Below are 16313 nucleotides of genomic sequence, written 5' to 3' on the forward strand. Positions count from 1 at the left end.
GTATTACACCCTTCCCCCTTCAGTCCTACTACAAACCTGAGGGAGAGTACATGCCTGAGTTTGACCTCTTGACATTCCCTCATTTTTACGTTTGTTTTTCTCGTTTTCGGCAAGAATTTTATCATTTCAAATAGGAAAAGACAATTTCAACATCTTGCTAACATAAGGAAGAAGAAAATTTGCTCTTTTAAGTGTTCAGGAGAGGGTAATATCGGTAGTGCAGAGAGAGAGAGAGAGAGAGAGAGAGAGAGAGATAGGGTTAGTTGTGTGGATGGAGAAGCAATGGCCTTACCTAACACAAGCAAAAGATGCAAGATATTGAGCAAAAGGATCATCGTTTATGACTAAATTATGATAAATAACTTTGTTTTCGTTTATCAATATCGAAAAATGAACATAAAATTCATAATAATCAGGATTTATTAATATTGTCTTTATAAAAATACAAAGAAAAACTTTGAACGCCCTCTGACATTCACTTATTTTTACGTTTGTTTTTCTCGATTTCGACAAATTTTATCATTTCAAAGAGGTAAAAACAATTTCAACATATTGCTAGCAAAAGGAAGAAGAAAATTTGCTCTTTTAAGATTTCAGAAGAGGGTAATATCGGTAGTGCAGAGAGAGTGAGAGAGAGAGAGTGTTGTGGATAGAGGAGTGGCCACCTTATCTCACAGGAGCCAAAAGAAGCAAGATATTGAGCAAAAGGATCTTCATTTATGCTTAAATTATGATAAATAACTCATTTATTGATACCCCAAAAAAACATAAAATTCATACTAATCAGGATTTTTTAATATTGTCTTTGTAAAAATAAAAAGAAAAAACTTTGAACGCCCATATCGCAAAACTGTACTTATTGACCTTCAAATTCAATAGTCTCCCTTAGTTTTAAAGATATAGCATTAAAATTTGGTATATAACTTAGAAATACATTATAAAACAGTGAAATGAAGTCCTTTTTTCAATTTTTGTTTCATATTTTTTTTTTAATTTTTTCCCTGATTTGTAGGGTTTATTTTTTTTACCCTAATGAAAAAATTCATATCTGGCGAAAAAATTACTTTTAGAAATAAAACTCTTCATATTATAAGAGGTCTATATCAGGTCTATATAGGGTAGTAATCCCAGATCTTAGTAATAATTATCAAAGGATGAGATAGAATTTGAAAAACACTGATTTCGGGATAAATTTGAAAAACACTAATTTCGGGATAAATCATCCTAGCATCGCAAAACCGAAAGTCAGAGTAAAAAATCCTATGCAGTTTGGAGATGTCCTAAGTCACTTTATTAAATGGTATGAATGTCAAAGTCCTGTCATTAAAAATTGGCATTAGCTGGCCGGCCCCCTTAATGGCCTGGATGATCCAGCTGTTGCCCCTCAAGAGGGGAAAGACACGGCTCTGGACCATCTTTACGGCACCCAGAGACCTCCCAAGGCCAGCGCAGCTTTGCCTTGGTGTACGGGGTTGAAGGGGGCCAGGAAGAAGGCCTTTCACAGATAGCCGACACTACCAGCTCTCTTTGTGCCGGTGACTCCTCAAAGCTTCTCACACCTCCATTCATCCAACAGAGAAAGACCTTGCCATCAAAGCCCTGACGAGGGGTTTCTTGTACTGTAATAGATCACCTTCTCTGGTGCAGACACCCTAAATGTGGAGAAGGTCACAAAGTTTGCTGTGCAGGCAACTTCGTGGCTGGATCTATGGTGTAGGTCAGTAGGACACCTTATTAAGACCGAGGATTGGTCCAAGGAGAACAACCCGGAAGTCATGGCGACTTTTCTTTTATCAGGTACCTGAGCCGTAGTGTTCTTCACCCATCAGGTAGCCAACATGTGGGCAAATCTGATTCTTAGGCAAAGGGACACGGTAATTGAGAAATTCCAACGGCAGGTTCCTAGGACGGAGGTGACCAAACTTCGAAATTCGACATTAGGAGGACCTTCTCTCTTCAATGTTGACGACGTCAAACGAGTGGCTGATCACTGAAGAAAGTCCAAACAGGACTCTCTCTTCCAGAGGGCCATGACTTCTAGGTCCTACGGGCACCCCCCCCCCCTCCTCCCAAAGAAGCCACATACTTCCAGGTTGCATACCAGCAGCAGCAAGAACACAGGCTTTATCAAAAGCTTGTCAAAGAAGCTCTTTCTTGCCAGAGGTCGTAAGGGTAACAAGTCAAGTCGAGGAGGCAAAGGAGGTAGAGGTAGCACTTGAGGCCGCTCCCGCTAGGGAGGACAGTCCTCCCACTTGTCCACCAGTGGGGCGATGCCTGCAACACCGGTGGCAAAGGTGGCTGCAGCACGAGGCTGAACACTGGACAGTCTCTGTGATTCGCTCAGGGTATCGTGTCCCATTCATGCAATCTCTCCCCTCTTTGACTCGAGTCCAGCTCCATCGAGCTCCTGCACGAAGGGATCCGTGAAGGAGCTGGCCCTCCTGGCTGAGATCCAGACCATGTTGGAGAAGGGCATTCTCTAGGAGGTCCTTGATGGGTCCTCAGGCTTCTTCAGTCAACTCTTTCTTGTGGAAAATGTGTCTGGAGGTCTGACACCAGTCATCAACCTCTCGACTGTGAACAAATTTGTGTAACAAACTCTGTTCAGCATAGAGGTGGCAGACACGATCAGACAAGTAGCGAGACCACATGATTTCATGTGCATGCTGGACCTCAAGGATGCATACTTCCAGATTCCAGTCCATCCATCATCGAGGAAGTATTATCCACAACAACAGGCAATACCAGTTCAAGGTGCTATGCATCGGTCTCTCAACAGCACCACAGGTTTCCACAAAAGTTTTTACCCTAGTGTCAACCTGGACCCACAGGATTGGCATCCGCCTCTTAAGATACCTGGACAACTACTTGAACCTGGCAGACTCGGTGGCTACCTTTCTTCAACACTGATACAGACTTCTCAAATTTTTGCCACAACTTATCTCAAGAAGTCATCCCTGCTTCCATCACAGAGATTGGTGTATCTAGGTATGATCAGACACCAGCCTTCAGAAAGTCTTCTCATCAGACAACAGAATCCAGAGGCTCAGGAAGGTAGCAAGCCCCTTCCTCGAACGAAACGCTCTCCCAACATCTCTTAGGTCATCTGACATCAGATGTCAGATGACCTAGAGATTCTCTAGTCTATCTAGTTTGCAACAGCCACTTACAGATTCGATCTCTTCAGTGGCTGCTGAAATCCAGGTGGGTTCAACACGAGGACCCCAGATATGCTGGTACCAATGTGACCCGAGCAGCAGACGGACCTGAAATGGTGGTTGGCAGACGAGAACCTCCTCTGAGGGGTTGACCTTGTCCTTCCCCCTGATTTCATACACTTTTCAGTATGAAGGTTGGGGGCCCACATACTGCACCACATAGCCTCCGGGCTCTGGTGAGAGTCCGAAAGGTACCAGCACATAAATATCCCAGAGATGAGAGCAGCCTTCCTAACACTATAACAGTTCCATCAGTTAATGACGGGTCACTCGGTGGTGTTGATAAGCGACGACACCACAGTAATGGCTTATGTAACCAAACAAGGTGGTACCTTTTCGCAGTCCTTTTGTCATCTAAAAGTGAAGATGCTAAGATGGGCAGAAGATAACTCTGTCTCTCTATCAGCTCGCTTCTTCCAGGCAAGAGGAATGTGCTCGCAGACAATCTGAGCAGAGTGACTCAGATAGTGGACTTAGAGTGGTCTTTGAATCATCTAGTAACCAACAGTGGGACAACATCAATGTTCCCCTGTTCTACCTGATGAGAAGGGTGCTCAACAAGGCGCAATCATCCACAAGCCTAGTAATGGCCCTCATAGCTCTACTATGGCATCATGCGGAATGGTTCCTGGACCTTATTCAGCACCTGACGGAAGCCCCAAGAGAACTCCCTCCATGACACAATCTACTCAGACAACCATATGTGAATATGTTCCACAGAGCTTCATGCCTGGAGACAATCCAGCATCTCCTCTCTGAGAGGTTTTTCGCAACAAGTTGTGAAAAGAATTTCTGAATACCTGCGGAAATCTTCAGCTGCCATTTACCAGGCCAAGTGGCCTGTCTTCTGATGTTGGTGTCATGGAAGAGGTATCTCTCCACTTGATGTCACCATTCCATCAATAGTGGAGTTCCTTGTATAGCATTGGGAGGAAAAACTCCTCGGTCTTGGCGACGAAAGGCTACCGCTCAGCCTTGATCCTCGCCTTTAGGCTGAACGGAGTTAATATTTCCTCTTCGTTGGAGTTCTCTCTCCTCATACGGAGTTTCGAACTAACCTGCTCTCAGTTGGAAGGTAAACCAACCCCGTGGAACGTTGTTTCACGTCCTTCGATAACTGAAGGGTGCTACCTACGAACCATTACGCCAGGCATGAGATCTTCACCTGATTTTGAAAATGCCTTTCCTGCTGTTTTTGGCTTCAGCCACGAGAGTCGGCAAACTCAATGGTCTTTCCTACGACATCTCCCATTCAAGGGGATGGCAGGAGGTAATGCTCAGCTTCATCCCCGAGTGTATCGCCAAGATTCAAAATTCGGGAGTAGAGGAACCTTGATTCGGGCCCTTCCAGATTGGGAGTTCTGTAACTAATGATCCAGATCAACTGTTGATGTGTCCAGTGAGGAGTTTCAAGTACTACCTCAGAAAAATCGCAGCAGCTCGCCCCCGAGTGTCAGCACTATTTGTCAACACAGAGAAAGTTAATAGGAGGATCACCAAGAACACGATCTTTGCTTGGATTTGCAAGGTCACACAACGAAGATTGAATCCTGACTTCTCCACAGATGAGACGACCCAGAGCTCACGACATCATGAGCATTAGCGTGTCCTTAGTGTACAAGGAGAATTACTTTGTGACGCAGGTATTACAAGCGGGCATATGGAAGCGTTAGATGACCTTCACCGCCCACTACATGCGAGACTTGACACACAGGAACATGGAAGCATTCTCCATTGGCCCTGTGGTAGCTGCACAACAATTGGTTTAATCACCTCAGGCTCCTTGATGGACAATTAGCAGATGGTCAGAGGTTACCCGGAATTAGTCTGGGATGAATGATTAAGAATGACTGGCTCTTTCTTTCTTTCATCTTCCCCTATTCTTGGGGAACAGCACCTACAGTCCTCTGCAAGCTGGCCTCTTCTGTCTGCTGGTAAAACCATTTCCCTTGTGTAATCTGATATAGAAATAAGACTCGTTGCATTCCTATACTCCTTAGCGAGGTTGGATTGGGTAACGTCTATGGTTGATTGACTGATTCCTACGTTTCTGAGTATTCTTACTTAGGCTAGTCCTATTGCTAGTCTCACACAAAAACACAGATTGCTCAGGCCACTAAAGCGTGCTTTTGCACATAAGATTTAACAAAGTGTCAGCGTTTCTTTATTATATGTGCGGGGCATGTACGGAAAAAAAACAGGTTAAAAACCAGCCAATCGGTTAGGACTTCCACCCCCTCAAGGGGTAAGCCATCCCAAATTAATAGCAAAAAAGTTTGTATTTAGTATCAGAACAAATGACAAATTTAAAGTAATTTCTATTTTTCCTAACGATACAAAACTTGAGCTCTTTTAACAAATTTGGTCCAGCATCACCTATCCCCCTGTAAGTGACGAGACAACACCGGAGAGAGAGAGAGAGAGAGAGAGAGAGAGAGAGAGAGAGAGAGAGAGAGAGAGAGAGGTTGGTAGTTACACCTCGCTAAATGTCTTCCAGGTTTGCCGAAAGTATATCCCTAAAAGAGCTCAAGGTTTGTATCGTTATGAAAAATACAAAATACTTTAAATTTGCCATTTTAAGCAGTTAGTAAAATATATCCACATGCTCTGGCTATATTATTTAGATATAGATTGTATTAGTTTGTTTTCGAGATGAATGGCTATCAACATGCATTTAAAACAATTAGTTTTTAGATAGGTTCAATTTTCTTGCTTTTACTTGTCTTTATGATATAAGAAATATGCCTATGTTAAGCTTACAAATCATGCTTGTCTATTTTACCGTGACCAGATTGGTAAAATAAGCTCCCAAATCATATTATTCTGTTTTGCAGAGCCTATTCGATAGATTTCGCAAGTGTCTAAGCTTCTTGTCATTGTGAGATACGGATGTGCAGAGATATGATTGGTCTCTAGTATGTGTACTATCTATAGTTGCTCTCTCTCTCTCTCTCTCTCTCTCTCTCTCTCTCTCTCTCTCTCTCTCTCTCTCTCTCTCTCTCTGTATGTATGTATATATATATATATATATATATATATATATATATATATATATATATATATATATATATATATATGTGTGTGTGTGTGTGTGTGATCAAAATTGTGCAGTCATCAAAGTTGTGGTGGCCTATGTGGTGAACACCAGACTGGGGTTCGAGTCTCGCTCAAACTTGTTAGTTTCTTTGGTCGGTGTAACCTTACCATCCATTTGAGCTAAGGATTGGGGGTTTGAGAAAGCTTATAGGTCTATCTGCTGAGTCATCAGAAACCATTGCCTGGCCATCCTTGGTCCTAGCTTGGGTGGAGAGGGGGCTTAGGCGCTGATATGTATGTATAGTCAGTCTCTAAGGCATTTTCCTACTTGATATGGCAATGCCACTGTCCTTACCATTCATGAGCGGCCTTTAAACTATTATGGTTAAACGAGATCTAAGGGAACATAACAGCTCTGATATTTTTGTCACCATGGGTTTTTGCTGTTTTGTTTAACCTTTTAATTTTGTTGCCATGGCTTTTCTGACACAGGCTCCCTAAGTCTTTTTCCCCACAAAGGAAGCATTCTGTTGATTTGATGTTGCTGCATATGTTTTGTTGTATTTTGCTACAGCAACTTTCTTCTGTAACTAGTGTAGAAGCTGATCATTTTATAAAATCTTTCAAACTTGGTTTTCTTGCAGAAATTAGTCTTCCTTAGCCTGATATGCATTGCAATGATTTTTGTTTCAAATTTTCCTTGTAAGTAGCCAATGTGAAGCTCACGGCTGGAGGTTTATTCTTTAAACAACCTGTCGAAAGGACGCATTATTGTAAGGGATACAACCAAGTTCTTTCATTTTGCCATGCATAGCCCAATCATTCATTCAGTGCAATTAGAACCATCGCATCTGATCAGCATTTGAATATCTTAAACACCATTATCTTTGTCCTATCTCTCCTGTGTTGGTATATGCTATTAATCCAGCAAAATTAATTTCAGCATGATCAAAGTTGTATAAATCTTCATCTACATCACCTCATATAAGTAAAATAGTATTTTAGAAATGGTTTAACAGCCGTCTGAGAAAATTACCACTATCTTGGATTTTCCATTAGCCAACCAACTGAAATTGACAAATAACCCCCCCCCCCCCAAGAAAAAAAACTTACTATGCCAAAAATGTTGCTTGTATCACGATTTGCACAGTTCTTAAGAAAAAAAAATTCATTCAGCTTACTGGTTATTTTAACATAACATTCGAATTGGATATGTTATGCTGTACGAATATTGAATTAAAAGGTTAAAATGAAACTTGGTGAATTTTAGCGGGCACAGTAACAGAGAAAGCAAGACAGTGTTCTATGTATCACTTATTTTACTGTGCAGTCTTCTTATGATAGTGCTTTGGAATGTTTTTGAGAAAATATACTTACTTTTTACTTACTTCGATGGCTGCTTTTCCGGTCACATACAGCAGAACCCCACTCTCTACAGGACCTCCGCTGTCGTTTTACCTAGTCCGTTCAGAGTATTTATCGTTTCAGATCAGGTATTGTTCATTTACTATTAAATCGTCACTGTTGTAAGACTGTTTAAATAAGAAAGTCTTCAGTTTCCTCTTGAAAGCCTTAATGTCATCAATCATTCAAACGTTTCCTGGGAGCTTATTATATAGTCTCGGGGCTGCATATTTAAAGGCTCTGGAGCCTAAAGTATCTAGGTTCCAACAGTAATATGATATAGAAAACCAGCATTTTTTTTTTTGCTATTTGGTATATTAGTGTACTATGTTTTATTTGCTTGGTTAGGTGAAAAGAACTAAAATATTGTGTAGTATGACACTATCAAAATACAGTATGCACCATCTTTAAGTTTTGGGTTTTGGCATAATGGATGCATCACTAACTAACGTTGTGAAGAATCAAATGTTCAGGATGAAGAAGATAATTTTGAATTTGATTCCTGTCATACAATTATTAAACTATATAATATAAGATCTATTTTATAACTTATGAATGACTATTATAGTTTAATAGCTATGTTCTACTTTTCAATAATATATAACTTTCTAAAGCAGTTTTGTATTTTTCTATCAACCCAGTTATCAACTGTACAGGTTGGTACAAGTAGATTTTCTTTCAGTTTGTAATCTAGTGCCCAATCTATTTTTGTTGTAGAAATGTCATAATTGAGTTGACATACTGTAGATGCTAACCTATCATTATAGGATATCTCATTTTTATAATGACTAAATGTTTTGACTCCCAAATCCCCGTACAGTACTGAATAAAATTGATGTTCATGTCAATGATAATGTAATGGTTGATAGTATGTAAGTCCTCATAATTATTACTTTTGTTTGGCACACATTTTTTTATCCTTGATGATGTTGCAGTATTGCGATTGTATATAGCACTTCAAAAAGGCCAGTTTTGTTAAGCAACTTATGTGAATCCCTTTATTTGGGTAATGATTAGCATTAGGTTGTTCTTTTATACTCCACTTGTTGTTTTGCCTTAAGTTTGTCTTTTTCCATTCATGTTCATTTTAATCCACAGTCTGGGGGTAGCAATTTGTAGCTGGTGTATTTTGAATTTGTATTTTTCACCATACATGTATTTGTTAAACATCTAAGCAGTATAGCTATCGTTTTTTTCTGATTCTACATTCCAGTCTGGTTTTGGAAAACGAAAAAATGCTACAGCTTCAATGTTTGTATTACTGTCTGAAGTATATTTTACACTGATTTTGAAGGTTAATTTTAAGCTTCTCTGTTTAATGGTTATAGACCCAATACCCTAACTGTTGCCTTAGGACCGAACATTACACTCGCCTAATGTAAAATTTATGTTCCACAGAATACCTCCTCAAGGTGCACCACTACTTCAGGCGTTAGAAAGACGGGATGTTGGATGGGCTCGTTTGGTTATGGGATCTTTTCAGGTAAATCTTTAATCAGTGTTTAAGGGTAGTTTGCTGTAATGCACTATTGACAATTTTCATGGTAAAACAGAGGGTATTTCATATATCAAGATTTTGATCTAAAGATGTACTTTGGTAAAGTAAAACATTTCAATGCCTTTGAACATGTAACTTACCACATTTTCTCTTGGTGCAAATTTACCTTAAATATTGGCGCACACAAAACTGTCTTCACTCAGGATGTAATGTAATGATATTCCTGTAATGTCAATATTTCAGCGAGCCTCTCTGGTACCCTCTGCCCATGTAGTGCCCATGTGATTGGTTTTCTTGATACTCTATACAATCTTTGCTAAGGTCCACAAATATTTTACGGTACCAGATATCTTCCTTTCACATGGTACTGTTATGTAGTTTATTCATTACAAAGATAGCCTTTGTTGTTGATGTATCTTGTCATAAAGCCAAGCTAACCCAATTTTTTAGAATAATTTCTTTCTCTTCCTATGGAACTTTTCCTGTAGACAATTCATTATAAAGACTGCATTTTTTTGTCAATTTCTCTATGATATAGCTAAACCGAGTTTTTGTATGTAAACAATCCTTTACCTTAGAATGGGGCAATGGGTTACCCTGGTGACGGGTAAAAAAATATACTTTTGGCTTCATTGGAGTATTCTTGGTCTTCACCAAGAATAGCATGCCTTTGTTTGTTGGGAACTGAACTTTGCATGTTGATGGCTACTTATTAAAGTATTGAGAAGTTGAATCCCAAACCAGTATAAACAACCAAAGCCTGGTATAATTGTAGGGCAGGCAATTATATTGACACTCTAGGTCCTAGAAGAATAGGAAAGGCACAATTTACATGGATGCAGTAAATCCTATAAAGAAAGACTTTTGGATTAATTGTGATGACTTTTCTTAGGAAACAAGAGACAGGGAGGGTTGGAAAAATCTGACAGACTCTTTTAACATGGTTTAAATAATTTCAGTCAAACTTGGTACAGTATAAGGACAGACCACTGTATAAAATATGCATGAAGGGTGATTGTCCATCTTTATCTCTATCTATTTACTTAATCCCTGTCATAGTGAAGGGATTTCATTCGAACTTGTTGCAAAGGTAGACCATCACGCATAGATGTGCTTAAAAAGAAAGTCTATTTGTCTATTAGTGTGTGTGACTCCCATCTTGGCATCACAATTTCTTAATACTTGATTTCTGTCAAACTTAGGGCAAGTGCAGACCATCAGGCACAGATGACAATAAGGTAGATTGTTCATTTGCCTATCGTTGAGTTTGTCACCCTTCCTTCTCATCACAACTCATTATACACTGTTGAAGTGATTTCAATTAAACTTATTACTGTACCTTATAGTACAAATATAGACTTATTATGTGTAAAGAAAAATTTTTATTCTGTATGGCCGTCAGTACGTCAGCCCAGCTTACCATGTCATCACATATTCTACACATTGAAAAGAATTTAGGTAAACTTGTTACGAAGGTACACCATTGTACGCATAAATACACAGAGGGAGGTGATCTCTCTCTCTCTCTCTCTTTGACATTAGGTGGGTCCAATTCACCCTATTTATTTGTCTATTCATACTTGGGGTAAGATGAAATCATGAGACAAAGGACCATAAGCTATTTGCTGAACACATCTTGTGGAAGAGAAAATTGACAAGTTATCTGCCTTTGTGGGTGCAATAACAAAAACTTCTTTCATCAGCCTGGACATTCTTAGAGAAAAGTAAATGGGACTTTATATGGTAAATGTATTGATTTGACAAGTCTCCAAGTGCTTTTACCTTCATTTAAAAAGATGATTGAAATACTGTTACATTCCATCATTGCTACCTTTTTTAAAGATTTAATTCTTATTTGTTCCATCAATAATACAAACCAACGCTATTTATAGGGGATATTATTTTCGGCAAAGCTGAAAGACAAGCTATAAGACTTTAAGCAAGGGTTAACCTCCCACCAGCTAGTTGGGAGGGGGGGGGGGTTAGTAACTAACCCACTCAATCACACACCTGGGCTGTGAACCCAACTTTGCTTTTAGCTCAGGGAGATAGACGTTGTCTCTCCCCGCTCCAACTTACTGTCCATTTGACTCATTTTTTCTTATGTTTTTCTTTTATATATATATGAAAATATTCTCAATGTTTTTATATATATTTTAAGCTTTCTTCACAGTGATTGTTGCCGTTTGTGTGACGGCATGGTGCAGCAGGTTCTCAAAGGTGGAAATCCTTCTCTTACGATCTTCCCCCATGGGGCGACATACAACCCATAAGCTGGTGGCCTTCCATGTGACTCTGCCTCCACTACAGGAAAGTCATCATTGTTTGGATACAGTACTTCTTCTCCCTTCAGATGTTAATGTCACTCTCACCTACACGAGTTCTTGGAGGATAACTGCTTGCAGCCTTTGCAGAGCTTAACTTCGGTCTTGCTCTTTCTTGCTGTCAATACCGCTCTCCCTCGTTATGTGGGCGGCGGCAGATCCTCTGCTGGGGAATACTTTTCCGGTTAGTGGGTTAGGCTGCTCTCGCGAATGGTTTTCTTCATTAATTAAGTTATAATAAGTCTTTGTAATTTAACTTTTTCAGCTCTCGACGCTGCACTCCTTCAACGGCGATGGGCCAACGGCCTTCTTTAATTGGCGGAGGGAGTGGATAACCTTTAGCTTGTGCGCTCCCCCTTGTAGTGTTGAGTGGTTCTCCCGAGAAGTTTGTTTCGTCATCTGAATTAATTAGTTATAATTTCTTTTTTACAGTTCTTACGCTGCCGCTCTCCTTCTCCCGACGATGTTGGCCGGTGAAGGAAGTGTGCAGTCCTTTGTTTGGTTTTGTTCTCTATGGGGACACCTTTCCCGTTCGCGGATTAGGTGCTCTTCCTGAGGGAGGTTTTTTTTTTTTTCCTAATTTTTTATATTCCTCAGCTAGCGATGCTGTGCTTCTTTGTTCGGCTAAGACAGCTGACATAGAAGAGCAGAGCTGTTCGTTCTTGTGGAATCTGCTGTCCCTACGCCATCACAGTCCTGTTCTCCTGCGCCTGTGGCAGCTCCTGATCAGCACGCTGACTTTGACCTTTCCCTTACGAAGATGAAGTCCGTTCCACTAGGGCGCAAGAACGAGAGCAGTGTCATACTGGGTTCTTTCGGTTGTTCCAGTCAGGTGATCCCTTCGAGGTGAACCCAGGAACTAGCTTTCAGTATTTTTCAATATTAAACTTACCCGATAATCATGTAGCTGTCAACTCCGTTGCCCGACAGAATTCTATGGAGGGATACGCCAGCTATCACAATACTAGAAGGGGGTGTACTTACCAGCGCCACCTGTGGCCAGGTACTCAAGTACTTCTTGTTGACACCTCCTCAATTATTCCTCTGTCGTGCTTCCGGCAAGACGTTCTGGGATACGCTTATGATCTTCGAGTTTGTTCACGGCTAATTGGTGAAGTATTCTCTCAGATTTCGGCTGTCGCTTTACTGGAAACCTTCTTATATTAGCTAGATAGCTTTTATATAGTCCTGATTAACGGTTAACGATCTTTTGCTTGATTTTGGAAACCCCTTTGGCTAACTCTTTGGATTCAAGATGTCTGACATTTCGCAAGCCCCCTCCCATAGACGATGTAGGTCTTGCAATAGGCGTATTCCGAAGGCCTCGGTAGATCCTCACACCGCTTGTTCTGACTGTAGGGACAGGCCCTGTCAGTTAGAAAATCGATGTGAGGAATGCGCCGGACTTTCGGAACTGGAATTTGTCCGTCTTTTAAAATATTCATCTAAGTTAGAGAGAGGTAGAGTTAGGAGGAGTTCTTCTCACTCTTCACTGTTTTCCTCACCTCATGATCCCCTACCTTTTCCTACCCCTGTAGTGGCTACCCCCGAACCTACTGTTTGCCCTCCGCCTGATATGTCTGTTGTTTTGCGTGCTATTCAGGCCTTAGGCGATAAAGTAGAGTCAGTGGTAAGTGACCATAAGTCTCTGATGGCCGAAGTCAAGGAACTTAAGGTCAAGAGTGCAGTGGGTGGAATTAGTGCCAGTGCTGTGACGAGTGCTAGTGTCAGTGCAGTGCCAAGTGCTAGTGTCAGTGCCAGTGTGGTGCGTGAGGATACTTCTGTGCGAGCCAGTCGTCCTCCCAGTCCGGGACCTCTTGCAAGCTCCCAAGCCCAGGGGAGAAGCAATGTCGAAGGGCATAAGGGTTCGGCAGGCCTTGTTAGGCGCACAGAAGTATCCTCGGTGGTTGCGGGCGTGTCTTCCAAAGACCGTCACTCCCACCTGCAGACGATTGAGCCCGTCTTTTTCTCGTCCGCTGATCATCTGTCAGGGAAGAAACGTTGGTCTCAGGTCTCGAGACCACTTAAACGCAGAGTCCAGTCCGCGAGTGCTCAGCCAGGTTGCAGTCATTGGCTCAGCTCTGACTCGCCGCAGTCATCTGTCGACTGCACTCCGCCCAAGAGGAGTAAGGTTCTGCCACAACAGAGCTCGACTGTTAAGGCTTTACCTCAGCCTACTGTAGTTTCTGCCAACCCTAAGTGGACTCTACTACAGTCCATGCAAGCACAGCTTTCGGACTTGATGCGTGAGTGTCGGGCTGAGAGTGTTGCGCCTCCGCCTCCGCCTACACTCCCTCCGCCTGCGCTCGCTCCGCCTGCGCTCGCTCCGCCTGCGCTCGCTCCGCCTGCGCTCGCTCCGCCTGCGCTCGCTCCGCCTGCGCTTGCTCCGCCTGATCGCAGTACCACCTGCCAGGCGTACGATGTTGAGCCACGGTCTGAGTTTGCTGTTCCCAGTGGTGTTCAGCCTCCGCCTTCTTTAAGGCAACCTTTGCTATGGGATCAGGAGGATTATACCTCTCTTCCTCCGCCTCCCCTTGCTGCTCCACCAGTGGTGCAACTCTCGGCTGAGGTACAACAACCTCTTCCGTCCATGAGTCAGTCTCCTCAGCTCTCGCTGCAGCGAGCTCAACCATCCACAAGACAAGCTCCACTACACCTTGGCCTTGCGCCTCAGGAGCCTCAGCTTGCGAGACATTTACCTTGTTCTGCGCAGCCTCAACCTCATCACGCTCTGCTCACACCACAGGAACAGGAACTTGCTACTCCGCTTCCACCAACCGCTCAGCAAGCGCAACCCTTGGGTTCAACCACTCATGCTAGGAGTCAGCCTCCTCCACCCATGCGCCTTCCTTCTGCTTCGTCTGTTATTCAGCCTTTGCAGTCTGAGCCTCAGGTTCTCCCTCAACAGTTACTTGAAGAGGAAACCACTAATATTGTTCCTACTCGTTCTGACTCTGCTGTTCAGCATTCTTGTCCGATATCTTCGCTACACTCTGGTGATGAGGCGTCTGATGATGAGGAGGCACACCTGGATCCCTCGTCAGACGTGGATGAATCCAAGCCTTCTCCACAGTCTATTGACTTTCGTAAGGTCTTGGCTCTGCTTAGGGAGGTTTACCCAGACCACTTTGTCTCTGCTATTCCCCGCTCTCCGCCATCTGAGTTTTCGCTGGGCATACAACAAGCTAAGTCCTCCTATACTAAGCTAGTCCTAGCAAGGTCCTCTAAGAGAGCATTAAGGATCTTAGGGGAGTGGCTGCAGACTAAGCAACACCTTGGCAAAACTTCTTTCATGTTCCCGCCGACTAAGCTCACTTCGAAAGCGAGCGTTTGGTATGCCACAGGAGAAGCACCAGGCTTGGGAGTACCTGCCTCTGCCCAGGCTGACTTCTCAAGTCTGGTAGACTCGCCTCGGAGAACTGCAATGAGGCGCTCTAAGGTTTGCTGGACCTTCTCAGACCTTGATCACTTACTGAAAGGACTGTTTAGAGCATTTGAGATGTTCAACTTTCTTGACTGGTGCCTGGGGGCCCTCAGCAAGAAGACCTCTCCTGCGGACAAGGATTCTGCCATGCTATTAATGTCCTGCATGGATAAGGCCATTAGGGATGGATCTGGTGAGCTTGCGTCGATGTTTGTATCAGGGGTTTTGAAGAAAAGGGAACAGCTGTGTACCTTCCTTTCCTCCAGCATTACACCTTGCCAAAGGTCACAACTCCTTTTTGCTCCGCTCTCGAAGTTCCTCTTCCCCGAAGAGCTGGTTAAGGACTTGTCTGCTGCCCTGATACAAAAGGACACACACGATCTTGTAGCCTCATCGGCTCGTAAGTCTAAGGTTGCTACCTCAGTCCCCAAGACTTATCGCTCCCCAGTGGCTGATACCCCTGCTACGAGGTTCATACCGCCCTTTCGTGGTAGAGCCCCCAGCCGAGGAAGCTCCCGTCCAGACTCTTACAGGAGCAAGTCCAGGAAAGGCTCCAGGACATCTAAAGGAAAAAACTGACTCTCCGCATCTCCAGACAGCAGTAGGAGCCAGACTCAAGATCTTCTGGCGAGCCTGGGAGAAGAGAGGTGCAGACGCCCAGTCTGTCAGTTGGCTGAGGAACGGTTACAGGATTCCATTCTGCCTCAAACCACCTCTGACCACATCGCCCATCAACCTCTCTCCCAACTACAAAGAAGAGGACAAGAGGCTAGCATTGCACCAGGAGGTGTCGCTACTTGTGCAGAAGAAGGCAGTGGTTATAGTCCGGGACCATCAATCCCCGGGCTTCTACAACCGTCTCTTTCTTGTGGCCAAGAAGACAGGAGGTTGGAGACCGGTGCTGGACGTCAGCGCGCTCAACGCGTATGTCACCAAGCAGACGTTCACGATGGAGACGACGAAGTCGGTCTTAGCAGCGGTCAGGCAGGAGGACTGGATGGTCTCGTTGGACTTGAAAGATGCCTACTTTCACGTTCCTATTCATCCAGACTCCCAACCTTTCCTGAGATTCGTTTTCGGAAAGGTTGTCTACCAATTCCAAGCCCTGTGTTTTGGCCTAAGCACAGCTCCTATGGTCTTTACTCATCTGATGAGGAATATAGCAAAATTCCTACACTTATCGGACATCAGAGCCTCCCTCTACTTAGACGACTGGCTGTTGAGAGCCTCCACGAGTCGTCGCTGTCTGGAGAATCTCAATTGGACTTTAGACTTAATCAGAGAACTGGGTCTATTAGTCAACATAGAAAAGTCTCAACTCATTCCCTCCCAATCCATTGTGTACCTGGGAATGGAGATTCGGAGTCAGGATTTTCGGGCTTTTCCATCGGCCCCCAGGATAAGCCAAG

General features: G+C 43.1%; 1 protein-coding gene across 4 annotated transcripts in view; it reads left to right on the forward strand.

Moving 5' to 3' along the window:
- Positions 1–16313, forward strand: part of LOC137654543 (probable cationic amino acid transporter) — an 837555-nt gene that overhangs the window by 713939 nt on the left and 107303 nt on the right. For all 4 annotated transcript variants that reach the window (XM_068388280.1, XM_068388287.1, XM_068388273.1 and 1 more), the window contains exon 7: positions 9057–9141. In XM_068388280.1, coding sequence (XP_068244381.1) covers positions 9057–9141 — 85 coding nt within the window. The remainder of the gene's footprint in view (positions 1–9056; positions 9142–16313) is intronic.

This window comes from Palaemon carinicauda, chromosome 1 (assembly GCF_036898095.1).
Source record: "Palaemon carinicauda isolate YSFRI2023 chromosome 1, ASM3689809v2, whole genome shotgun sequence".
Lineage (NCBI taxonomy): Eukaryota > Metazoa > Arthropoda > Malacostraca > Decapoda > Palaemonidae > Palaemon > Palaemon carinicauda.